Raw genomic sequence first — 27,500 nt, forward strand, 5'->3', positions numbered from 1 at the left:
CCGGCTAGTAATCTTCGCGACGTTGAGAAGCAGTCCCGGTGAGAGAGCAAAAAAAAAAAAAAAAAAAAAAAAAAAACGTAACACAAGCCAATGACCTTCTTGTGTATAGTTACTTCGTGATTTGTGACTGCATCAACTATTCAAATTCTTCGTCAACACACACACACACACAGAGAGAGAGAGAGAGAGAGAGAGAGAGAGAGAGAGAGAGAGAGAGAGAGAGAGAGAGAGAGAGAGAGATTTAACCCAGTCGGAAAACCTCTCAAAATTATGAAATACGATAAAATCAAATAATTGCACCATAGAATCCTATACATTATTTTTTTTCTGCAGTAAATCATCGCTGTGACTGAGATTTGAGGTTAAACTACTACTACTACTACTACTACTACTACTACTACTACTACGAAAAAACCCACATCTGTATTCCCTCTTCCTAAGAAAGTATAAGTCATTTGAAAGCATGATAAATGAAGAATTGATCAGACCCCTTCAAAAGAAATGGGAAGAATGAGAAATTAAATCTTAGTTACTGGAATGTTGCAGTGTGCACGAGTGTGGCTTCATCATAAAGAAGTAAATAGCATAAAGAGCCAGTTTCATGTTATAGTACCATGAGAATTATAGGAGAGACACAACCTGGTAAGAACTCCATCAGGAAAGACTTGGTAGATCCATGAACGACCGAAGGATGACATACGGGAAGGAATGAAAACGAAAGTGATATGCAAACGAGATGTGACTGAAAAGAGCATGGGAGTATATAGAGCGTCCCGATATTTAAAACTCATAGACGTGGGAATGAAAGACGTAGTGGGTAGTGAGGAGAGTGGGAGGAGGAAAACTTTACAGAAATTACTGCGGCGAATGTTAAGGAAACTTTGCCACCAGAGATATAGATAGATAGATAGAGAGAGAGAGAGAGAGAGAGAGAGAGAGAGAGAGAGAGAGAGAGAGAGAGAGAGAGAGAGAGAGAGAGAGAGAGAGAGAGAGAGAGAGAGAGAGAGAGAGAGAGAGAGTTAAATTAACCATTAATGTCGACGAAGAGAAACTGACAGAAATGTATGAGCACTGTAAGTAGTTTTATATGTACGTATGCAGATTTTGTGAGAATAGTAACTTTTCTTGTGTTTGCCATTCACAGGTTTGTAATAACCGTTTTCTGTGAGAGGAAGTCTTCAGAAAGGATGGAGTATGTGCCTAGACTTCAGTAATAGTTCCTAATCATTCTTCACTCTCTTTTCTTTTCTCTTGTATGTCTAATTCTCCATGGAGCATTTCTTTTAAGATTTTCAAATGTATTGAGTAATCACGGCATTTTTAATAATATAGAGTGGTTATCTGGAGCGTTCCTACTACAATAAATATTTTTAGCTTCTGGGACACCACAGGGCTACATAGTTGCAATAACATATTTGGCCCGCTGTCACTTCAAACACAATAGCTTTGAGATTCTGTACCTAGCCTCAAAATACTGAAACATGTCAAGACCAATTAGATATTAACTACCGAAAATATATAACAAAAAAATAAGAAACTTGCAAGATTATGGCTATAGTGACTTTAATGACATACTAGCAGAAAAAATAGGGTGACTGAATATGGCCCTTAAACTCACTCATTTCCACCATTAAGATTTATGGCTGAAAATCCCACAGTAACTTAATATCAATAACGTCTAATACAGGAATGATTTCAAGTAGATTGAACAATAATTAATATATGTATATACAATACACTGTATGTTTCTGGGCCGGGATTCATAAAACTTTTAGTGCTAACAATTTACTCGTAACCTTAACGAATAGCTTGTTAAGCAAGCGTTAACAGTAAAACCGATACATGATGCTGTTAAGCCCTAAAAAGTGCTTAACGATGTATGTTAAGCCTTGCTAAGTTACAAGTGATCCCGAGGACTTTTAGCGCCTTAACAAATGCTAACAAGTACCAAGTAGTGAGTGACCATGGCAGCAGGACAACAACAACGGCGAATATATCGTGAGAGGAGAGACATATTCCGGGATTTTAGTGATGCTGAGCTCATCAGAAGATACCGTCTAGATCTGTCAGTCTGTGTCAATCTTAGTCCGCATATCTTTATCTGTCAGTATGTATGTATTTCAGCTGCCTGTCACTGTCAGTCTGTATGCAGTTTATGTCTGCGAGTCTGTATGTCTCTTAGTTCGTATGTCTATGTCAGTCTGTGTTTGTATGTACGTCTGTAAGTCAATCACTAAACCGCAATGTGACAGCTCATTCACTCCTACGTGCTTCTCAAGAGACTCCTCAACACAAGACTTAAGGATAAGTGTGAACGCCCCGCCCCGCTGCCAACAAGGCCCCGCGCTATAGTTGCTATTGATATTTATGAACATTCTATCCTATCAACACACACAGTTCTGCCACATTTCCATACACACACATACTCACACCTCCCTCCCTACATACGTAAACTAAGACAAGGTATTAATTAACTCTATAATCGAGTATTACATTTGGTGCATGGGTGTCTATGGGTCTGTATCTATGGGTGATGGTTTTCAATACTTTTCATGTGCGATAATAAGCATATTCTGTACGCGTTCAGGGGAGTGTTGCCATACAAGAAAATTTTGTGATGCATTTCCTATAAGTGAAACGTAAGGTGGTGCAATGAAGGAAATCGCTTTGTTATCACTTATCTTGCTCGCTCTTCTTCCTGTGTATGTGTGTACAGGTCTCTGCCCAGGTCGCTGCCTCGTGTGCTAAAATAATAGATATATGAGGGAAGGAAACAGGGAAAATTGAGAGTGTGAAAAGAAACGACTATTCTGAAACATTACTGTGTGTGTGTGTGTGTGTGTGTGTGTGTGTGTGTGTGTGTAATACATAATATAATAATAATAATAATAATAATAATAATAATAATAATAATGTTGATAATAATAACAACAACAATAATAATAATAATAATAATAATAATAATAATAATAATAATAATAATAATGGTGATAATAATAATAATAATAATAATAATAATAATAATAATAATCATTATGATAATTATAATAATAATATACGGTTTATTCTGATTGTAGTACATACACACTGAAAATATACATGGGGATTGGAGGGGAGGAGGCTTTCGCTAGCTTAATGATTGATTGACTGATACATTTATTGTTGCATTAATAATGAAATACAACAAAGGATGAGGATAGACCTTGCCACCCACCCCCAGGGCAAAGACTTACGGATAAAATATAAAAAATATATAGCTAAATAGACAGTATACATAACAAGAAAACAAGTACTTAAATAAATAAATACTGATATTGCACACCTTATTGCATAAGCATCCTACAGTCTGGGAGCAAACTGAGGATATTCCTTGGGTATATCCCTGAGAGTGGCTGGGTGTAGGAGATGGTCAATGAAACTATACAAGTCACGTTGACCTTGTGGTTTAAATTTAGCAATGAGAAGGCATTCCATGATATAATGAAGCAGGGTGTGCCCGCTTGGTGCAGCACACAGAACATATCAGGAGAAGCACTGACTTCCCACAAAAGTATTAATAGCCTAATCTGAACCTCATTGCCACTCTGTCATGAGACGCATTGTGTCTCCCCATAGGTGTAAACAGTCAGTTAACCAAAATTCAGGGACAAATGTCTTGAGACCTCTCTCTTAAAATACGTCAAGTCGTAGGAAGATGGAAATACAGAAGCTGGTAGGGAGTTCCAGAGTATACCAGAGAAAGGTATGAATAATTGAGAATACTGGTTAACTCTTGCATTAGAGAGTTGGACAGAATAGGGGTGAGAGGAAGAAGAAAGCCTTGTGCAGCGAGGCCGCAGGATGAGGGGAGGCATGCAGTTAGCAAGATCAGTAGAACAGTTAGCATGATAATAGCAATAAATGACAGAAAGAGGCAGAAGACAGTCAGTCAGAGGAGGGGAGTTGATAAAATGAAAAGCTTTTGATTCCACCCTATCTGATAACACTGTATATATATATATATATATATATATATATATATATATATATATATATATATATATATATATATATATATATATACAGTAAGCGAATCTCAGCTTGGCGAAATTCACTTTTGGCGGTAGGGTGGCCACGGACCACCGAGTGCACGCTTGGCGATTTTAATTCAAACTTGGCGGTGCCCTGGCGGCCACACAGCGAACCACGTGGCTCCCCGGTGACGTCAGACCTCTCTCTAAGCCTATCAGAAAGCAGTGTGAGAGTCCCCTTCAGCCATTTTGTTTGTGCTACCCTCTGTTCTGGTAGCGTGGGAACGAATTCTGGCGATTTACCGCCAACATGGCCTCTACCAGCGCAACAGTTGGTACCGGATGGGGAAAAGGGCAATGGTGGTGGCGGCAAGGACGAAAGTGGGTGAGGGAAACGGTTGGAAAAACGGGAGTTACAGCCTTTATATAATGTCTTATTAGCTTTATTTATTGTTTATTGGTCTGTTTTGTACATGTGTTTCAACATATGAAGGCAAAAGATTTTATTTCAGCTCGAAAGATGGTATATTAGGAGTCAAAAGAGGGACTTTGGCAATGACCAAAGACTGATTGAAGCATTTTTTAGGCAATTTATGATATAAAGAACTCGTGTTTGGCGAAATTCGCATTTGGCGGTAGTTTTGCCAGACTAGTTAATTCGAAACGTACGACGGCTTACTGTGTGTATATATATATATATATATATATATATATATATATATATATATATATATATATATATATATATATATATATATATATATATATATATATATATATATATATATATATATATATATATATATATATATATATATATATATATATATATATATATATATTGAAAACCTCTGTTACCTGCATTTTTCTCCTGATGTAAAAATTTGTCTCTTCCAGAGCATTATAATGATACATAATAACAAATTATTCTAGAATATTCTGTATCCATCACCTTCAGATAAATTTAAATGCTCATAACTTGAAAGTAAGAAATTGGTAAACTATCTGATGTGTCACAGGAATAAGTGAGTAAACTAAGAAAATTCAACAATTTATTCTATGTACAAAATTTTTTTTTATACTTATAGGTAGGAACCTGACATCCAGAAAAAGGTTGTTAACATACAAAAATATGAGGAGCATTGAAGGATTGGGGAATGAGCTGCTTGTGGTCTTGGACACTGGTCTGAAAAGACTCAGATAACACTTCAGTTGTAGCTACAATGTGTGAGTGCAGCGTTCACACACCATGTTACTCATGCTGCGTGGTACATACATCATTCAATGCTAAGATGCTACTTGCATGTTTTCAGACCAGTAACAATTGTAATCTTGCTTCTGAAACAGCAGCTTCAATCACAGGGTGGAGAAGAGCATTCACTCCACACCTGCTGAAAAATGTGAAACCGGAGAGAAATAAGCCTATGATCTCTGTCTCTATGCACACTGGACTAACTTCAGATGGTAATTTGAGTATATATATATATATATATATATATATATATATATATATATATATATATATATATATATATATATATATATATATATATTATATTATATTATTCATTTATTTATTTATTTATATATAGTATTTTACCCTTACACACCACTACTAACTACACCTCAGTGATTTGAACTTTTAATGGATATTATATTCATATGTTATTCCTGCAAAATAAAACTGTTGAGCCAAAAGAAATTGAGTCTTATGTATGGATTTAAACTGTTCCTTTAAGTATCTAAATTGAGTCTGTTTCATAAAATTTTATGATTAACATAATTCAATCATAACTGAGTACCATCATTGTCATCAAAATTTAATCTAATTGAGTATCATTACTGTTAACAAGTCCTATTATTTCCATTATAGTTTTAAAAATGTATAGGTTACAAAACAGTATGTAGACATGTATTGTGTTATGCTATGAGTACCACTTTGGGTCTACAAATGAGAGATAACTAGAGGAGCACAGTATTGGGAAATCATTTACCTTCCACTAAATGTGAGTCCTTAAATGGTGTAACACAGAACAAGTGTATCATAAAAAGCTCTCCTGTAATTCTTAATACAAAACAAAACCAGTTTTCTACAAAAATATTTGAAAGCAAAATATATCCATATATAATTTACTAACACTATGGAATAACTAAGTAAAAGCTTCTTATCCACTGAGTTCAAAGCAATGGTAGTACACACACAGCAGCTGGACTCTTGGGCTGCTACGAGTCTCTGCATGACATCCACACTGCCTCTTCAGTCAAACCTCAATATCACCTTCTACTTTCTTACATGACCACCATAATGCATGTGTTAATGAAATGACTCACAACTAAAAAATTTGCATGGCTTTTGTGAAGTGATTCAGCATTATATCAATTTTTTTTCATAATATTAAATACGTACATAAATCAATTACTATATAAATTAATATGTAATAGAATTTCAAGAATTTTTCAAATCTTACATTAAAGAATTTTCTCTCCCTCAAGATGCAGTAATATAAAAGTTCTTGTCTGGTGGTTAACCAGCCACAAACCAAAATTAGGGCTAAAACAATACACTGTATGGCTTGCAGTTTAGCAGGCAATGACTTCAGATTTCGTCATCACAATTTTCCTTCACAAAATCAACACTAAAGATAATCACATGCACAAGGCTGAAACATATTTCCTACATCTTCCCAAAGCAATTGGAATGCTCACTGCAGGAATGAGGCACATGATACTGAGCTAAAATTTCAGTTGTTATTAACTCAACTTAGAGAATGTCTACATTATTTTTCACATATTTATAAAGAAAAGCTAGAATGTAAAGAGAGAGAGAGAGAGAGAGAGAGAGAGAGAGAGAGAGAGAGAGAGAGAGAGAGAGAGAGAGAGAGAGAGAGAGAGAGAGAGAGAGAGAGAGAGAGAGAGAGAGAGAGAGAGAGAGAGAGAGAGAGAGAGAGAGAGAGAGGTATCCTAGAAGATACTAAAGATATCTAGCCTGACCCTAAAACTGATCCAAAGGGAGAAATCAATCCTGAGGTTAGGTTAGGATAGTATACCAAACAAGAGCATGAGCTGCACCCACCCTCCTTCAAGTCTGCCAATCAGTGCACTCCTTCCCAAGCAGCAGTAGTACTTCAAGAATGAGGCACAGGTCAGCTCAGACTTACCAAACCAGCTAACTTTAAACACCGATTCCTATTTTTTTTTTATTTGTGCCTCATTGCTGTAACAAGCATAACAATTCTGCAAATAAGTAAAAATTGTTTCAAGCTACAAACACAATATAATGTTGCAGGTGAAGGCTGCCTCTTGCTTCTAAGCTCACATGATCAACATCTACTGACTCCTCAAAATAACACCATTAGATTTATGAATATACAATTAGATAATTCAATGAATTACAGAATTAAGAAACAAATTATACAATTCATTAGTTCTTTGTAATTTCTTTGAAAATAAAGTAGTACAACATGTTTTTCTAAAATTCACATCATGGGCTGTCATTTATCTTCATCACACATACATCACGACAGGCAGAGAAATTAGGACAAGCATATAGAAACATGTATGTATGTATAAAAATTTTCTGCTCATCAAATTGAACATGAAGAGTGGATTGTGACAAAACTGTAATGCATTTGTCTTGGTGGTCAGCTTGGGTGTGGTTTGTGAGCTGCATAGGACCTCTTTCTCAAAACAGCACTTTCACACATCACTGTAAGCAGTAATCAGTCATCTGTATTCAGAAGTCTTGTGTCAGCTATTGGTACTGTATCCTTGACACACAGCAGCAGAAAGTCAGTGGACTGGAAAGAACACACTAAATATCTTGATGAAATAACCACACAGAGACATTCTGTTTGCTTGCTTCATACAAGGAAGGTTTATAATAATTTCAGAAGTTATGGATGTCAAGCTTAATCAACATCATAAAAAAGTATATTTTCATAACCAGAAATGGTTTTAATTACTAGACGTGCCTACACAAACTTATTTGTTCTTCCATAGTGATGCTACTAAGGTTTTTAAGTAAAATTCTTATAGACAAAATTATATAAGTACTAAAAGATTACATACCATTTTAATCATAAACATAGTAATAAATGCTTATTGCCATTTCTTACCCATCAACTATAACATGAAAACATGAATAAACACAATTTTGCATGTGGTATCACAGCCCATGAAACCATTAATTGGCTACTTCATTTGTATGTAAAGCTACCTACTTTTCCTCTTCATCAAACATTAATATTTACAAAGCAATAAGGATAATTGAATCACTATTAATTTTCATCACATCAATTCAGCTTTCAAATAAAATTTTGTGATCTAAATATATATGTATATGCATTTAGTTTGACAATATGCCAAATCTTATTTCTATACAAAGTATTGAAATCATTTCCTCCCCCAAAATTGTAACATAATATAATTGGTACAAAATACATATGGTGAAAAAAGAAAAATTAAATAGTAGTTGTAATCATACTCCCTAATCAAAATGATTACAAATTAAACATTACAGCATACATTATAACTAATCATGATTTGTGGCACGGTGCACCACTGGCAATCTAATTTCCATCTCTTTCACACTGACACATGCATACAATCTGCACAACATCAACTGTATTATAATAGCCTATATCACTTTTCTAACTCTCTTTGTAAGGTTGTTATTGTGTTACGCAGGTGTTGCTCTCTCCCCATATTTGTGGAGTTTCCTAAAGTGTTCTGGAAATGCTGCCATTCTATTAATGGACCTGCTATAAAAAATTATTATGCTTATATCTTCTATATAAAAATGCTGCTAGGGATTCAGAATCAGAAAAAAAAATGGAATACGAATGTGAAGTATAAATCATTTTGAGCAAAAAATAATAATCTTTCATCATTCCCCTTCTTGGTTTCTTGCATACATCATAAATCTTTACATTACAGATCATGGGAAAAGGAGAGGAATTATAAATGCCATAGCCAACATCCCTAATAAACATTAACCACACAGCACTACGGAAAATATATATCACCCTACTCTGATCAGCTCACACATTTATTGCTTTCTTATTGTCATAGTCTAGAGTTTCACAAATTCTTAGACACAATGACCGAGGCGCCAATGCAAGACGAGGAGCTAAGACCAAGGCCTCTTCATATATTTATGCTATGTATGTACATCATCTCTGCATTTTTACAACCCAAAAGATTATGGACCCTTACACTTTACATTTCATTTTTTTATATCATCTTCCAATTCACAAAAAGCATTCCTTTAACTTAAACATATATAAAGTAAAAGCAAGTAATATGAAAACTAAAGTTAGAATAATTACAAGGGGCACATTGTGGTATGATTCATTAATTCTGATTTGTGTGTTTCTGTGGAACAGATAAATAATAAGGAAAATGCTTAAATAAAGAAAATTCTTAATTGCATAAAAAAAAAAAAACTAATAAGTCAATACAAGCTGCCTTGTGAAAATTAGTTATTGTCGGCATGGCATTTCACTTTAATCAGTACAGTAATGTAAAATAAGAAACACATTCAGTATTTCTAAATACTCTCAAAGAAGCTTTTCGTTTGAAATGACATACCACAACACCCAGTTTATTTGTGTCCTTGTTTATCTTTTATAAGCACAGATCTTATTTAACTGGCCATTTTACAGAAAGCTTTCCTCAAGAAGCTGACACCCAAAGCTTTTCCAAAGGTATACATATGCATAAATTATGTATGTGTATGCACTTATTTGTGTTGTAACAATGTTTTCTTCCATCAATGTCAGCTTTTGTAATGAAATAGGAGAGCTAACACTCTAATTTTGAAATGCATATACTTTTTTTCATACTGACAATAGCTAGTGTAATGAGGGAAGGAAGAATAATTTAGTAATATGAATGAAAAATATTAGAATATTTTAGTATCACAAATGATCTTTCTTCTGGTCGTGTCAAGATGTAAATATTCTTGATATCTATTCATTTCTAGACAGCAAAGGAAAGAAATGAAAAGAAAAGAAAAGAAATACTGTATTGTCTCCAAGAGTTTGCAATGAATAGGTCAACATTGTGGGTCATAAAAGTTGAAATCGCTAACTTAGAACCATTATTCTTATTGGGAAAATTGAAAACTATTATCTTATCACAAAAACAAATTTTCATCATTTTGTCGTCGTTCACACATTCCCTATGTTCTTTAGCATAAAGTTATGAAAAATGCATTCTGAAAGATTCCAGACGATTACAGAGTTCCAGGTGGGGCAGGATGTGGGGATTATTGTTTCGTGGAAAGAAGTGGTGATACTGCAGTATGCCTTGACGTCACGACCTTTTACACCCCGTCATCTACAGCAGAATCCAACACTTTCACATGGTGTGCATCACCCACAAAGTTCAGATCATATCACAATTTCAGTTTTCAATAAAAATCAAATATTTGAGGTCCCTACTGCAAGCTCGATGAATCACAAACTTGAATCTTGCAATTCTGGAGACAGTACTGTACATAAATAATGACTGACAACAGATGGGATGCCATAAATCAACTTGATGGTGGGAGCATACATTTCACCTGAAAATCATGTCCCTTGTGTTAAATGTATATCAAGTATCTATCTGGGTTGAAAATACATTCCATACTTCACATACAGGCACTCTGAACACAAGTGAAAGGTGTGGAAAGTGGCTGACTTTAATATTTTTCATATCATTAAATTTGTGGCTCAGCATTCATATGATGTAAATTTCTAAGCTTTAGTAATTTCAAAATGAAAATAATATAATAAACAATTTTCCTACAGGCAAAAATATACTCAAATTCTGAATAAAATTACAGAAATAAAAATATGACTCAATAATTGCATGAATGTAGTGGATGTCATAGATCTGACAATGTTGACATATGCAGTTCACATACTGAGTTATGCTGATGAACACTTTGCTAGTCTGTACAACACTGTGACACTAGTCAAGCCTCAATACAAATGTAACTAATATTAATTAATGCATGAGATGGTAAAAGGACATGAACCTATCCAAGATGAATAATATGTGTATATAAATTTAAATCATAATGGAAGGCAAAGTAAATTATGACAGGCATTTCTTACCCTGGCCATTTCTATTCTTTTATAATGATTATACTTTCAGTTTCACACCAACTGCACAAACTCTCTGATCACCAAAATCAGTGATACAATAATGTTCTATAATAATTATTAAGATAATGTAACAAAACAAAACACTCATTCCAATTCAAATATAGAAGAACAATAACATCTTAAAATTCTTGGGAAAAAAATAGAAATATAGTTTAAATTGTCACTGGCATGAAAAAGTCATGCTTGCATCTTCCTCAACTATAATGGAAGTTTTTACATTCATATAATTAACATGGTATATACAAGTAACTTGAATAAATCCTTTTGGTCATCCTTTTCATGTGATTCCTATCATTTACACAGTAAGGCCATACACACACTGAGTGCCTGATGCATATCGTGAAAAGAATATAATTTCTCCAAATAAAGATAAGCAATAATGTCTTTCCATGTAAACACTCATGTAGTTTTCATCTTAGAGGGTTGGGACAGCTCATGCGATGCTTCACTGACATATGTTTGTCTGTTGTGAATGATGGGGATGGTCATAAGAATTAGTAAGCTAGCACCTATTTTTTGGACTTCAGATGTTAAACTACAATTACAGTAACTGTACTCGAATAATGAAAATAAGAAAAGAAGAAAAAACTTTACTAGATTATGAAATTTTCTATATGCATTTTGAAGTAAAATAATATTTGCATGGTTGAACAATGTCGGATAAATGAGGGTCCACTGCAATACAAGGTATATCAGCAAATTGTGTGTGTGTGGGTAGCAAAAATAATACAATGGATATTATAATGTAAAAATTGTAACATTTCTCAGCTATCACTCAGTTTCAAGTGTTTATCAATCACATAACCACATCTTTCAACACTTAACTCAACAGTCACAGAGATGAAAAATACAGGTACTTTAATGGTCAGTGTAGCCGAAGACAAAGACGGTGTGGGAAATGCTTGGATTCTTGTGAGCAGGAGAAAACTTTGCTGAACTCTGGCATTTGTGACAATACTGCCTCCAGTCTGTAAGCAAAGAGATTACATTGCTATGACATTTTACTTTTGTAATGTATTATTGGCAGCTTTGCATAAATATGCATAAAAGATCAGATTATACAAAGAAATACAAAAATATCAATTGATAATTGATATAATGACTATTACTGTAAAAATTATAAAACAAATGAGTGCACAGAGAATCTTGCTTACCTTGGTTTGCTCATTAATGAGGGATTACATGTGCGTTCTATGTCTTCTTGTTGTGAGGTGAAGTCTGCACATAAACTCTGAAAAAAAGTAAAACAGAAATGCTCCCTTAATTGCAAAAATGGAAACAAAATGTAGCAGTTTCTGTCTCAAAGATAAGCATTAAATTAGATAGAATATCAAGGTATGAATGCACATGATGATTAAATTTTTGCTAAAACCCCCAAATAGCTACCGTCATACCTAGTACACGGCATCCCCACAGTTACTGGTTTGAGAACCGATATAATTAATTCAAAACACTTAACACAATACAGAATGATATGCAAAACTATCAACCATATACCATTTCTGAAAACAGTTGATAAGTTCCATAATGGGATTCTGCCTTGCCATGGATAACTAATCTAAGACAGAATCATGTTTTCACATTATTTTTTCTATGTATAATGTAGTAATGCAGCTCATCTAGGATTGTACTTATTACTTTTTATCTGAACCATTAAGAATGAAGTCTATAAAAATATCTTTGTGATTCATGTTATTTTTATTACTACATTTAAGGCTGAAAATATAAGATGGTTTTAGATATTTCCTATTTTCACATTTGTGAACATTTCTTTACTTCTCAGTCAAGCTTCCCAGAAAAATTTTCAAGAAATGCTATACATTAATTCCTGCATAAGTTGGATCAATTGTGGGAAGACCAATGTAAGTTATCCAAAAATCTGAGTAAGCAGAGTGATATTTTATATATATATATATATATATATATATATATATATATATATATATATATATATATATATATAATCTATTTATACAAATTGGTAAGCATACAATATATATATATATATATATATATATATATATATATATATATATATATATATATATATATATATATATATATATATATATATATATATATATATATATATATATATATATATATATATATATATATATATATATATATATATATATATATATATATGAAAAGGAGTTCGTCTTGTTAAATATCAAGGAAAACAGGGAAGCCAGTGGAAAGTCCAGTACTTGTCAGTAACATTTATTCCATGACGTTTCGCCCTCTTCAACGGGCATTTTCAAGTGAATTTGATCAAGTTAAGCGCTCGTTTACTAAATTGCCTAAAACTCTCTTCGAAGCATTAACTAGTTTAAAAGCAGATAACTCTATTGTCATCACCAGACCAGACAAGGGACGCGGTACCGTAGTTATGAACAAAGATGATTATATTAAAAAAGTTGAAAATATACTTAAATCTAAATTTAAAATCATTAAAGACAGCGCCTTTAGTTACATAACAAAACTGGAAGATAAATTGTCTAGACTTCTCAGGAAACTCCTTAAACTTAACGTAATTACTAACGATGCTTTTAATCAACTTTTTAGTAGTGGCTCATCTCCTGGCATCTTGTATGGCCTCCCTAAAACGCACAAACCTGACGTTCCCATTAGACCCATTATCAGCACCATCGGAACATTTAATTATAAGCTAGCAAAATTTTTCGTCCCCCTCCTTGAACCGTTAACGTCAAATCAATACACAATAAAAAACTCTTATTCATTTGTCGAAGAAGCACGTACGTTAGATGTTAGCAATATGATCATGGCAAGCTTTGATGTCAAGTCCCTGTTCACCAATATACCACTGGATGAAACTATAAATATTATATGTGATAGTATGTTTAAAGATAAAGACACTCATTATAATTTCTCTAAGGAACAATTTACTAGTTTACTTCAATTAGCAGTTAAAGATTCTCCATTTCTTTTTAATAAATGCCTGTATGTACAAACTGATGGAGTAGCTATGGGTTCATGTCTTGGTCCTTCTTTAGCTAACATATTTTTATGTCATCATGAGAGTCATTGGTTAGATAACTGCCCTACTACCTTTAAACCACTCCTTTATAGACGTTACGTTGACGACACGTTCTTGCTCTTCCGGAATCATGAACACATACCTAAATTCCTTTCCTATCTAAATTCTCAGCATCCTAACATTGAGTTTACTTGTGAAATAGAGAAAAACCACTCTCTTCCCTTCTTAGATGTGCTTCTTACGCGGGAAAACAATAGGCTACACACAGCAGTCTACCGCAAAAACACGTTCACAGGACTCGGACTAAAATACTTATCCTTCATACCTGAACTCTTTAAAACAAATGATCAGTACTCTTCTCTATAGGTGCTATCATTTTTCTTCAGACTGGTTCTCCTTTGATAAAGAAATTAATTATCTAAGAACTTTTTTCTGTAATAATGGATTCCCCCTCAACATCATTAATAAACCTATACATAGATTCCTCAACGATAAATTTAATAGGCGTCAAATCTCTGAATCTAACGCAAACACAAAGAAATATATCAAATTACCCTTCTACGGTCATCTCAGTTACTCAATTAGGAACAAACTAGATTTTGTTTTAAAGCATTACTTTCCAGACACTAAATTTTGTTACGTCTTTACCAACACACTCACTATTGCATAATTTTTCAAATTTAAAGATACTGTTCCTCGTGATCTCTCATCCAATATTATATACGAATTCACTTGTCTGAGCTGTAAAGCTCGGTATATTGGAGAGACAAAGAGGAACCTAAAATATAGGATTGCCGAACACAAGGGTATATCACCTAGGACAAATAAACCCATAACGAATCCATCCTTAGGGTATATCACCTAGGACAAATAAACCCATAACGAATCCATCCTTCTCTTCCATTAGGGAACACGCCCACACATTTGACCACCCTTTCACCTCAGAAGACTTTAGGGTAATACACAAGCCTAGGAGCCAATTAGATAGACAAATACTTGAAGCACTTCTGATAAAACACAACAAACCAGAACTCAAATCACAGATAGGTTTGGACAAACTAATGATTTTATAGTTAGGCCTAACCCTTCTCCCTCTGAGCTTTCGTCTGCTACGTTTTCGTTTCGTTTCATTAGTTCTCTCGCCTGTCCACTTGAGTCAACAGGTATATTCTAGTTGTTTCTATTTTTATATTTGTAAGTTGTTTTATTGTCTTAGTTTTAATTTTGTATTCTCAATTGTCATATTTTATAGTAAATTATTAATAATGACACTTTTTTAATAGTCACTAAATTTTTGTACTCATTTTATACTGAAGCATAATACCTCTATTTTAGCTTGAAAATGCCCATTGAAGAGGGCGAAACGTCGCGGAATAAATGTTACTGACAAGTACTAGACTTTCCACTGGCTTCCCTGTTTTCCTTGATATATATATATATATATATATATATATATATATATATATATATATATATATATATATATATATATATATATATATATATATTGTATGTCTATTGATTTGCACAAATAGGTTCATGACTAGAAGTCTATGCTTACGCCAGCATATGCCATGAAGAAGATGTTGGTGGTATTGAGGGTCTCAAAACTTGGATGCTGTGGCTGTGGCTGCATTTTCATCAGGGAGAGGTAAGCCTGCAATCGGGTACCATGTTAGACCTATACACTATAAGAGTAAAATAAGACAAAAATGTCAAATAAAATATAAACCATAATAAATACACAGTACGTGCATCCTGTGAAGTATACAAACCTCTGGGATATAGACTCATTTCTCTAAAGTTGAATTTAAGCTACTAGACTTAAGGTAAGCTGGTAAACATCACAATTAAAATACTTAAATCAACAAATTAATGTATGGCTATTCATCTGTGATATGTGAAGTATTGCAAGACTAAGAAAACACAAGAGAGTACCAAAAATAAGTAGAAAAATTATAAGAATGGGTGAGTGGAGGGCAAGAACCATCCATAGAACTACACTATATAAAACAAAAGAAGAGACTTTCATATCATGAATAAGCATGATGATATTGGTATTGAAGATCCCTTTAATCATTTTTGACATTCAATATATAATTGATGTTCAAACATTTTTGTATTAGTTAAATATTGATTGTGGTCTACAATCTTTCTTATTAATCAAATATAATATTTTAACTGAGAAAAAAATGGATATGAAAGACATGGACAGATTTAAGAAGGCCATACATAACTGGTGATGATGTCACAATAATGTGAGCAAATACATAGATTCAGCAAGAATAATGGTGGTCTAGTGCAATGAGGTGTTACCAAAACCTCTAGCTGGTGGTTGATGAATCTGGCCTCAAATCCATACATGATTATCTTGCATATGTGGAATAAACCTTTACCAATTAATTCAACCAGAATCAAATTTAAAAAAGTGTTGGAGCATAAATGTGATAATGATTAAGCAAAAATAATCTAAAAGAACTTACTTGGTATGTTTGTCTCACAGCATCAATCTCAGCAGCTGTGTCACCTGCTGTTCTGTCCACAACTGCATCTGTTTCAATGCCGTGCTCCATCACAGATGAAGCAATGCAGTCAGACCGGCTTCGAATGTTGTCGAGTGATCTGCTGGTCAACGCAGTATGCTATAGATATGCAAAGTCCACACAGCCTTTATATCAGTCAACAAATATGAAATTCAATTGTTGTTGCTACAATTAGTGATTTATGTGTCATTGATTAAGAGACCATCAAATCAGACAGATGAGTACTTAATAAGTTCCAAAGAGATGTGTTGAGTAATTATAATGAATAAGTTCAGAAGATACATATGAGTGCATTTTTTGTAAGCTCCAGAATATGACTGTGAATTTACAAATCAATCTATGAACAGCCATCCACAAAAGTATGGAACAGGAAAAACAAGAAGTTGGAGGTTCTAACCTGTTTGTGTAGCCTGTTCTATCCTCTAGCAGGCCTTTACTGTTCCAGCCAAGGCCAACAGCATCAGCTGTTCTCAACATTGCACGAGCAATCTGCACCCCAAGGCTGCCATACAGCATTGCTCTGAAAGAATAGCAAGAAAGCTATATATGATACTGATACTGAATGCCAGTTCTTCATGAAAAGTTTATTGTTAAAATAAAATATCCATAAAAGTGTGAGCAAAAAAATAATGTGAGATTACCTTTATGAAAACCATGGTTTACATAACCAAAAATCTTTTTTTTTTATACCATGTGGGCTTTTCACATGGAATTCATGGGCTACAGGGGTACCTCCTATCTCAAAGCCCACCCACTGTTGCCCAGAGTGAGGAAGCCCAACCTAAACTTGGACCATGGACAGGATTTAAACCCGTGGGTTTGAAGACCCTTTGGAACCCCAAAGTATGCATGGTTCCACTGTACCATGGCAGCCCCTAAATCTTTAACAAGATAAAACCATCTCCACTGAAACCTAATGTATGAGTCAACACTTTTGAAGCAAATAGTATTTCACTTACAGAGGATAATTGCGATGGAATAGTGGAGGATTCAGAAGATGGGGAGGAATTACAATTTTGTTGGCTTCATGAACATAGGTGACATCATCCTTGGTAAGTGCATCCATCCAACCAGACTCAGGCATGGGATCTATCAGTTTCATTTCCATTTGCTGCCCAGCACTTCGAATGGAGTCCTGGTGGAGAGATAATCAAGGTTATAATAGAGAATGTACATAACATGTACAGTAAATTTGAAAGTAAAGATAAATGTTTTCTTAAGAGGTTATTAAATTTGACTTGTGGGATATATGCATTCATTAAATACCACAGAATTATGAAGTAGCCAAAGACAGGAATCAGCAAATGGTGTACAAAATTTTAAGAGAGAGAGAGAGAGAGAGAGAGAGAGAGAGAGAGAGAGAGAGAGAGAGAGAGAGAGAGAGAGAGAGAGAGAGAGAGAGAGAGAGAGAGAGAGAGAGAGAGAGAGAGAGAGAGAGAGAGAATTTCAAGGTATCAGAGGTTTTAGATGATCCAACACTTTTAAAGAATTACATACAAAAGGAAAACAAGCAAATTCAAAGGACATGGAAAAGTTCCTTACATGCTGAAAACAATTCAAATATTTGGGTTTGGAAAAGAAAGCAAAATTTGACAATAGCATGTATAAAGGCAATGTTAGAGCAAATAATGAATTTTGCATTTCTAACCATGTATACATATACAGTTTGGAATACTGAAGGAGAGGAAACAATTAATTATCTGATTTATATACAATAATAGACAAAATGATGGTAAGAAGAGATAGAGTGGAAAAGTTTGCCTTCACAGGGAAATGATCTTAGACAAAATTTTTGTTTTAAAGATGTTAGCTGTGAATCATACAAAGCTAATGGAATATAATAAAGTTCAAGTAGATGCCAAATGACTGCAGAATAAACCCTATGATCACCAGCATCACAGCGCATGAATAACATGCTAACATGTAAATACCTGAAGATTTTTAAAGAAGTCCTTTATGAAGATGGTGTAGCCGTCATAGTAGCTGTCAATCACTGCTGGGGTTAGGAGGCGCTCTGGGTAGCCAACAGCAAGAGTCATGTTGCTCAGCTGCAAAATATTGAGGAAGGAGAAAAGTGTTATGTTCAGTCTAATTAGCTCTTTTCTAAAGTTAATCATTCTCATTTTCAAAATACATTCATCACTATATCCTCTAAACCATTTCCCTGATCTATATTATATAATTCTACATTATCTAACATCCTTCTCTTCAATTATAAGATGCACAAGAATAGCTGACTTTATATTAAGATTTTTTGATGGTTGGCAATAATTTCAGAAAGTTTCAGATTTTATTTTTTCTTCCTGGCTCAGATGTTGGAAATCAGTTTATGTAATGAAAGCAGCAACATTGTTAATGGTACTCCAACTTAGTCAAGTAAATGTGCTGCAATAGTTCTGGTGTCCCTGCCTTATATATTAAAGAAACACACGAAAACTACCTTGGCCCTGATTTGAGACTTTATTTCCAGCGGATACCAGCGGCTGTTTTCCAGGTTGGCACCAAAAGTGTATCGAATTTGGTTGAATATCTCATGCAGCTGAAACAGAAGCATTTCAGAATATTTGGTACTCTGTGGCAGAGTTCAAATACTGAGTATCTCATGCAACTAAGCAGAAGTATTTCAGTTGTAGTTTGCAAATGAAAATACGAATTTGTTGTAATACTATCAAAAATAATTTTTCACAAACAGAAAATGAGTTATAATCTATAAATACACTCATCTATGTGATTGTAAAATAAATTTATGACTGAAGTTTTCCTGACTTACAACTTGTGAATTCTTTTGGCGTGCTTTGTATCTGTTTGGGCTGCGTTCATAAAGAGAACCTAGGCCAAATTTGAAGAATTTTGCAGTTGACTGAATGCAAAACTCCCACCGTTCCATCGGCTCCTGCTGGCCTGAATGTAGACATGGAAATTGTTTTGATTATTCAATACAGTTTCATCAACAGACCTCTTCAAATCCAAATGCTGTAAAATGTTTCATACAATATTGATGAACTGCAAATAATTTCCCTTAAAACAAGATACTCCATCAACTGTTTGCAACTATAAACAGAATTTTGCCAGAGGTAGAGCACAAAGACATCATAGATGACATAAACCAATTCAAAGTTATCATTACATTGGATTATTATTATTAGAGTTATTGAAAAAAAAATCACTATTGTATCTTGTCTCCTGCAACTGGCTATAAAAGATGTCAAAAATCTGAATAATAATAATGATATAATAAGAGATGTTGGCCTTGAGTTATCTCACTTCTTTGTCTAATATTTATTCTAAAACTATGACCAGAGACTTTACCAGTAAATTCTTTGTGGAAAAGATTCAAGACTCGAGTGTTCTCTGATGACAGGTACGGAATGTATGCACTGACAAAGCTGAAGATTAAATAGTTGTTGAGCAAGCTGAAAAGAAAGAAAGGAGCATTGTAATCAGAGCCTGAAACATATATTGTAATATAAACACTTCATAGTGTACATTTAACATTAATTGCTACATAGTTAAGGCCATCTACTTTTTTAATGATGCACTGTAGTTTTCTTCCAAGACAGGAATGGAAGATTATGAAGTAATTGGTGCAACACTCTATGCAGAGATCAAGAATTAATATTTTGGAAGCATTCAAAATATGTTTTTCAGTTATGAAAATAATGACATTAAAATATTTGTAGTTTGATATGGAGAAACACATATTATATAATATTTTTAACATCAAAAAGGGGAAAATACTGACATATAGTATTGCAGTTTGAAAGTCTGTACTAAAGTTTACATCAAGTGGAAAAATCTGAAACTTAAGGTTGAAATAAATGTCAGAGAAGAGACCAAATATAGGAAATATTCTAAGAATATTACAATAAGACTGTATGATTTTAAATGTTCAGTGTGAAAGCCAACAGGTAAGAACACCATACTTTGCATCTGTTGTGGAGATTATTTCAGAGATATCACTGAAATACTCCCTGGAGACTGCCAGCACATCTGTCCTGTGGTCCAGCTTGCTGTTAGGAAACATTTGCCGCAGCAGAGAAAGCCACGGAACCTGTCAAGACATGTCTCTTTAATATAATTGGACTGATTACACATACTATCGCATGATAATCTCTCCCTAATTTCTATTCTAGATTCTTCATGATTTGATTATAGATATACAGTTTAGAAAAAAAGGAACCATAATAATGGTGGTGGTGGTGGTGGTGGTACCATATACACTACATATTCATAAAGGGTAATAAGAACATGAAATTCAGGCAGAAAACAGTGAGTACTACAATCAAAACGTCATCAAACAAACATGATAATTTAAAAAATTGAATAAAGGAAATACAAATAAAATATGAGAGGCCTATGCTGGAGTTGATATCCATAAAATAATAATTTACCTAAAAACCTAAACAACACTGTGCACAAACGCTTACACTGCGAGCAATCTGGGAAAGCTCCCCAATGGAGATAAGGGTGTTGGAAGCATGAGGGTCGTTCAGGATGCTGTCGGGTGGGGTGATCTCAGCAATGCGGCTCTCATAGTGGAAGAGGTGGGCAGCATACTCCAAGGCGTCAGGACCAGTGGCATCAAAGAGCTTCATTGTGTCTTTGATATACTGCTTGTAGGTCTGCTCCACCTGAAATAAAATTAAGATGTAAGTTCAATTAAAATTAATGGAAACAAGTGGGACATCTTCAAGAACGAGTGAAATCCAGTGTGAACATGAGGGTTTTCATTCCTTGGGCAAACAAAAATTCAAAACTTCAAGCCAAGTAATGAAGCAGGGTATTAACATTTTTTACTGCGCATCAAGCAAAGGTAAAATAAACTTTAGGCTTGCTCAGGAGTCTTCAAACTTGCCATATGAATACTTTATGAAGTAATGTATTTTCAAGCACTTTATAATTACATTAATATATACATGCAAAAAAATAGTTGATATAATGTACAGTATCAAATTATGGTTGCATAATGAAGCACTGATGGGAGAGGGCAAACCCTAGCACTTATAGGTTATGAAATCCTTAAGACTATCCATCTGTCATACTCATGTGCAGCATCACTGGGAGCAAATTGTGCTGGTTAATAACTGTGACAAGTAAATTGCAGGTGTTGGTGCAAATATCTACTTGTTCACTACTGCATTCATGCAAGTGCAAAAGGAAGTGGAAAATTCAGATATTGGCTGCTCAGTGAATGGATTATGGGAAATTATTTCAGAAGCTTTGCATAAGAACATGTTTCTTTACACACTTATAAATATAATACATATGTACTCTAATAGGTACATATATTAATACATTAATAAATAAACTACAACAATCTTGAAAAAAAAAGATGCCAGAGTAGAGAGGATTGTGAGGTGCAAGATAACCTGAACTAAATGCATAAAGCTCTTTCATTCTCTTTCTACTCTTTTCCTGTTGTATGTCTCAAAGACAACATGATACAAAGGAAGAAAAGAATGCTGACTAAAAAAATCATTGGGGAAGAAGATGGATTGGCTGTTTCTGGCTAAGTTCTGATTAAATGAAGCAAAGTCCTCCAAGTTCAATCTGCTAAACTATACAAAGAAATAGCAAACACAAGGAGAATTTCTTCATGTATGTATTATGAATATGATATTCTGTTTACCTAATTTTCTAAACTGAATTAAAGGATACCAAGACTAATTCAAAGAGTTAAGCATCATTACATTATCAGACCAAGAAAGCACATAAATATTTGTTAGGTAAATGATACGTAATGATGAATGATAAGGTACATATATTATACAAGTTAATTCTGAAAAATAAACCCTCAATTCAGATTAAACCCATAAATTTTGGAATAAGGCCAAATTAAATGCAATGACATTGATGTCTCCTTGTAGTGTTGTTCATAAAGATTCAGAGTAAAAGTAACTGAACTGAAACCATTCAAAGCAGTAATGTTACTGGGAATTGTTGAAACACAGTATCACAGACAAGAAACTTTACATATATGTGCAATGAATTGTCAATGACAACAACAATGACCAGTGAAAATACATTCATTTGTTCATATATTAATTTTGAATTACTACTAAAACATGAATGTGAAGTAACATGACAGTTTATCAAAAAGATACAATGAACGAAGATAATAACTATAAAGGTAAATAAAAAAAAATCTTCAAATATTGAAGGATGTTATGTAGTTCCATCTACTGAAAAAGCCAATTTAAATCTGGATGCCACTGAATTCCAGGATAAGGCAGTTAAAATTCAGGAAGCTAGTCAGGGCAAGGAAGAGACATATAAGGACCAATGGCTGGCCAGACAAAGACAGACACAAAACAGTTTAAAGCGAGGCCACATGTGTCTCTGATGTGGAGGCATCCATGATAACAACTCCAGCTGCAACTTTGCTCCCAGTTAATGATGCACCAACACAGGGCAGGGAGAGAGAGAGAGAGAGAGAGATGGGGAGGGAGGGAGAGAGACAGGCAGTACAAATGTGGCTGCTTAGAGATGAAAAGTTTTAGGACAGAAAAATGATACACCAACATGCAGGTGGTGGTGGTGGTGGTGGTGGCAGTGTGGGGTCCAAGGTGGAAGTGGAGTGAAGGGGACAAAACGGAGGACAACAATGTGACAGACAGAAGCAACGTTAACCAGGAGGTGGAGCAACACAAAACACTGACAGGCACTGAGCCTAACCAGGTGTGGAGAGCATAATTCTATGCATTTATTGATGCTCATATAAACAAGTGATCTCAGACTTGGTGAAAGAATTCCGATAAAACAAATATCATAAAGAGGGAGATTATAAGGACAGAAAGAAGTAGTGTGATCATAGACAAACAGACACAGAGACAAACAGACAGACACAGAGAGACAGACAGAGACAAACAAACAGATAGACACAGATACAGACACAAACACACACACACACACAAAGAAAAGAAAGAGAAAACATGAAAAAAGTAAATAATGATCAAATAAAATAAAATAAGAAATAAAATAAAACACACACATGCAACATACATTAAAGATACTACAAAGACTCAAAGACACCCAAAGATAACAGAGTTATCAGGGAATCCTGCTGGTGAAGGTGGAAACATGGCACATAAAGAAACATACTGCACTTTCTTCTATGCATCTCAACTTTCATCTGGCTGGCCCCTCCTAGTGAGCTCTAGCCTATTCTGCATGACTATAGGCTGTATTCTGAAATGCTTTGTTCTCTCACCACAGTTATTGTGAAATGCCACAGAGATAACTGTTTAGGTTCTCAAGACTGTTTATCCTTTTAATAATGTATCAATCTTGTTAAGCTGTCACTTAAATCATGAAAAACACACTTAAAACCCAAGCACAGCTTCAACTAAAGGCTTTTGAAAACAGTGCAGGTGTGGCACAGAAGGGCTTCAGAATAGGGCCCTATGTGTACATGTATCTCTGGTTCATGTGGCTGCTTTGCCTACATAATCATTCTACTGTTTGCAGCAAATGTGTAACTATTTATGTGGAAGAATAATTTCCCATTTTGATTTAAAGCAGTCATAAATGTTGAAATTTTTTTTTTTTATTATTTGTATGTATGTACTTTAAAGTAGAAAGAACATTATCTGCAACACATGAGAGAGAGAGAGAGAGAGAGAGAGAGAGAGAGAGAGAGAGAGAGAGAGAGAGAGAGAGAGAGAGAGAGAGAGAGAGAGAGAGAGAGAGAGAGAGAGAGAGAGAGAGAGAGAGTGTGAGTGTGTGTCAGGAATTTGAGTGAGGCTTTTAGCTCCACAGGACTTTTACTGATATGTTTTCCTTCATTCCAGATGGTTAGTAAAGGACAACTATTCATAACTACAAGATAACATGATACTGACAGAGGTGGCAGGTGTGCTGGGAACCAAAAACCTAATTCAGATAGGCTAAAACAACCCAACAAGCCCAGAAAACAACAAGAAGGTAGTGACAGATGCAACTAGAGGTGACCTAAAACTGCCTTCCTTTTTTTAGTGAATCTTAAAGAGAAAATCTTGTATCTGACTAGCTGATGGAGTTTGTGAAACAAATCAACCAAATGAATGAAAACCAGATTTAAATCATTATGAAGGCTGAGAGGTTGGTCTCTTCTAGTTGCTGCTGTCTAGTGGTGCCTGCAGCAGGTGGGTCATGGGGCACACTACACATGGTGGTGGTGTACCAATAAGTCACAGCTCATGTCATTACACTGAAGTGAAACAAGTATTTTTTCAGCTGCTGTAGAATGGAGAGTTCCGACGCCCCAAGACACACAGATTGGCCTTTCTTCAACTTCCTGGGCAGATGCATATTCGGGAACTGGTCAGCGCCATCACAAAGAATGGTTCAGCAACATCCATTAAGGACAATGGATCAGGAGGAAGAGAAGAAGCGCTTAACAAACACAGACCCAAGATAAGTTTGTTCTTATGGATGAACAACTGTCTTAAAAGGAATTATCAAGAAACTCAACATTATTTAAGAGTCAGAGTTTAAGCATATTAGTTATTAAGTTTTACTAAATCAGTTATAGAATCAATATTCAGTTTAAAACACTGAAATAAATATACGGAAACCAAAATGAGCCGTTAAATGCAAAAAACTTATGTTCTACTTAGTAACTATTCTGCTTGTTGCATTCAAGATTCTTTCATTAATTCTGGATCTTGTTCGCCATGACTGACCCCTGGAGGAAGTGAAGGTCGATGCCACGCACCTCTTGTGCCCGCAGACACGGAAGACTAGATTGTCGATACCTGCCCTGGCCCACTTATCACTGCTGCCTTTGTTAAACATGGCACACTACCTCCGTAGACTATTACATATATCCATAGGGTGCTCACTGCGATCTTTTGCCAGTGGTGACTGAAACTACTAGCTATGTAATATTAACGTTATGGGAAGAAACACAAGATCAAAGAGAATGAAAATAAGATGTATCTGTTGTTGCAATCTGTGTGTTCGACATATTTTCTTTCTTTTTTGGAAATCAGAAGCAAGTTTGGTGCAAAGTTTCCTAATCTTCAGACACACATCTATTCACTACAATTTTGATGACTATGACTACTGCTGTTATGGTGATAAACTTTCCACACACACACACACACACACACACACACACACACACACACACACACGCGCGCAAGTAATTATGAACTGAATGACAAGAAAATGCTAAATAGAAAAGGAAATCACTGAAGGGCAAGTTTTCATACATTTACTGCGGACTGACACGCGTACAGTAATGAACGGCGCTCATTACTGGAGGCTGAAATGTAAATGTGAATATGCATGTCAAATGAAAACGTGACATTTAGTTTGGATGTTTTCAGGTCTCGATGTAGTGTGTGTGTGTGTGTGTGTGTGTGTGTGTGTGTGTGTGTGTGTGTGTGTGTGTGTGTGTGTGTGTGTGTGTGTGTGTGTGTGTGTGTGTGAGAGAGAGAGAGAGAGAGAGAGAGAGAGAGAGAGAGAGAGAGAGAGAGAGAGAGAGAGAGAGAGAGAGAAACAAATGAATTACAAATATTCACATCCAAACCTTAATTATGATCTACACCATCAAATTGCTCTTGGTACCCCTCGGAAGACAAGACCCGGGATAAGGTCTGCTCTGTGTGGTGAAACGCCCCGGGATGGAAGAACAGAAGTAAGCTAAAAGTACAAGAGGGACGCTAAGGGTAAGGATTAGAAGAGTGGAAGTGACAGCCAAGCATTCATCTCCTGTCCTTACCTCAGTGTTGGGCAATCGGTCATAGTAGCTTTTGTGTGGCATGGAGAACCCGGATGGCACAAGCTGCGTGGTAGAAAAATTGAGTTAGTGGTGATTGATTGGTATATTCAATGGTGTCAGAAATAAACGTGTTACATGGCAGTTCCTTGGTGGTGATGTTTGATGTTCGTGGTGTGAGAAAATTTGAAGAAGAGGGATTAATGTCGTAAGTGGTTGTTTAGATAGGTTGATGACACACACACACACACACACACACACACACTCTCTCTCTCTCTCTCTCTCTCTCTCATTATTTCTTATCATTATCATAGAAAAAGAATAAAGGATTTAGAAACAAGGGAAATTAAGAAAACATGTATAGTGTGATTGAAACAAGTGAAAACTACAACAGTTAACCTCAGAGAGAGAGAGAGAGAGAGAGAGAGAGAGAGAGAGAGAGAGAGAGAGAATATATATAATAAATAGTGAGGAAAAAGAAGAGGAAAACACGTGCTCAGAACATCCCTTCCTCTAGCCCCCTCTCTGGTCCACATTGTCAAAGTTATGATGTCTTCCCTCCCTCTCCTCCGCTTCCCCCTCCCTCCCTTCCTCCCTCCCTCCCATCCTCACTTCCCTTTCTCCCTCTCTCGCTTCCTTTTTCTCCCATCTTCACGTCCGCTCTCCGTCTTTATCATCTCCCTTTCTCTCTCTCCATCACTTTAGCTTTTCCTCTTCTCTCTTCTTTCTTCTCTTTTTCCCTTGCTTCCCTTCTCTTTTTTTTCTTTCCTTTCCCTCATGATTTTTCTTTGACTTTCGTTTCTCTTCTTCCTTTATTTTCGTCTCATATCCCTGTTTCTTTCCTTCTATTCACCTTATTCTTTTTTATTCGTCACCCTCCTCTCTCTCAGTCTTCCTTCATTGCTCATTCGCTTCTCCTACGCCTTACGCCTTCTTTCTTTCTCTCCTTCAAAATTTCCTTCTTGTTTTCCCTTCTCATTTTACTCGTTTCTTCACACCTCAATTTTCCCCAACATTTCTTCTTCCTTCCTTCATCTCCTTAGCCACTTTCCTTCCCTTCCCTTCCCTTCTTTCCATCCTTAATCCTTC

At 35.1% G+C, this 27,500-nt stretch overlaps 1 protein-coding gene across 4 annotated transcripts in view; it reads right to left on the minus strand.

Moving 5' to 3' along the window:
* Positions 1-5,049: 5,049 nt before the first annotated feature.
* Positions 5,050-27,500, minus strand: part of LOC123520324 (endothelin-converting enzyme 2-like) — a 403,077-nt gene continuing 380,626 nt past the window's right edge. For 3 of the 4 annotated variants that reach the window (XM_045282533.1, XM_045282534.1, XM_045282535.1), the window contains exons 6-18: positions 26,415-26,477; positions 21,136-21,339; positions 20,632-20,759; positions 20,018-20,121; positions 19,479-19,609; positions 19,149-19,247; positions 18,640-18,756; positions 17,668-17,843; positions 17,106-17,228; positions 16,649-16,790; positions 15,727-15,822; positions 12,319-12,395; positions 5,050-12,132 (exon numbers count right to left, since the gene is read on the minus strand). In XM_045282533.1, coding sequence (XP_045138468.1) covers positions 12,030-12,132; positions 12,319-12,395; positions 15,727-15,822; positions 16,649-16,790; positions 17,106-17,228; positions 17,668-17,843; positions 18,640-18,756; positions 19,149-19,247; positions 19,479-19,609; positions 20,018-20,121; positions 20,632-20,759; positions 21,136-21,339; positions 26,415-26,477 — 1,563 coding nt within the window. In that variant the 3' untranslated portion in view covers positions 5,050-12,029. The remainder of the gene's footprint in view (positions 12,133-12,318; positions 12,396-15,726; positions 15,823-16,648; positions 16,791-17,105; positions 17,229-17,667; positions 17,844-18,639; positions 18,757-19,148; positions 19,248-19,478; positions 19,610-20,017; positions 20,122-20,631; positions 20,760-21,135; positions 21,340-26,414; positions 26,478-27,500) is intronic. The other variant, XM_045282536.1, reaches the window with a different exon arrangement.

The sequence above is a fragment of the Portunus trituberculatus genome, chromosome 46 (assembly GCF_017591435.1).
Source record: "Portunus trituberculatus isolate SZX2019 chromosome 46, ASM1759143v1, whole genome shotgun sequence".
Lineage (NCBI taxonomy): Eukaryota > Metazoa > Arthropoda > Malacostraca > Decapoda > Portunidae > Portunus > Portunus trituberculatus.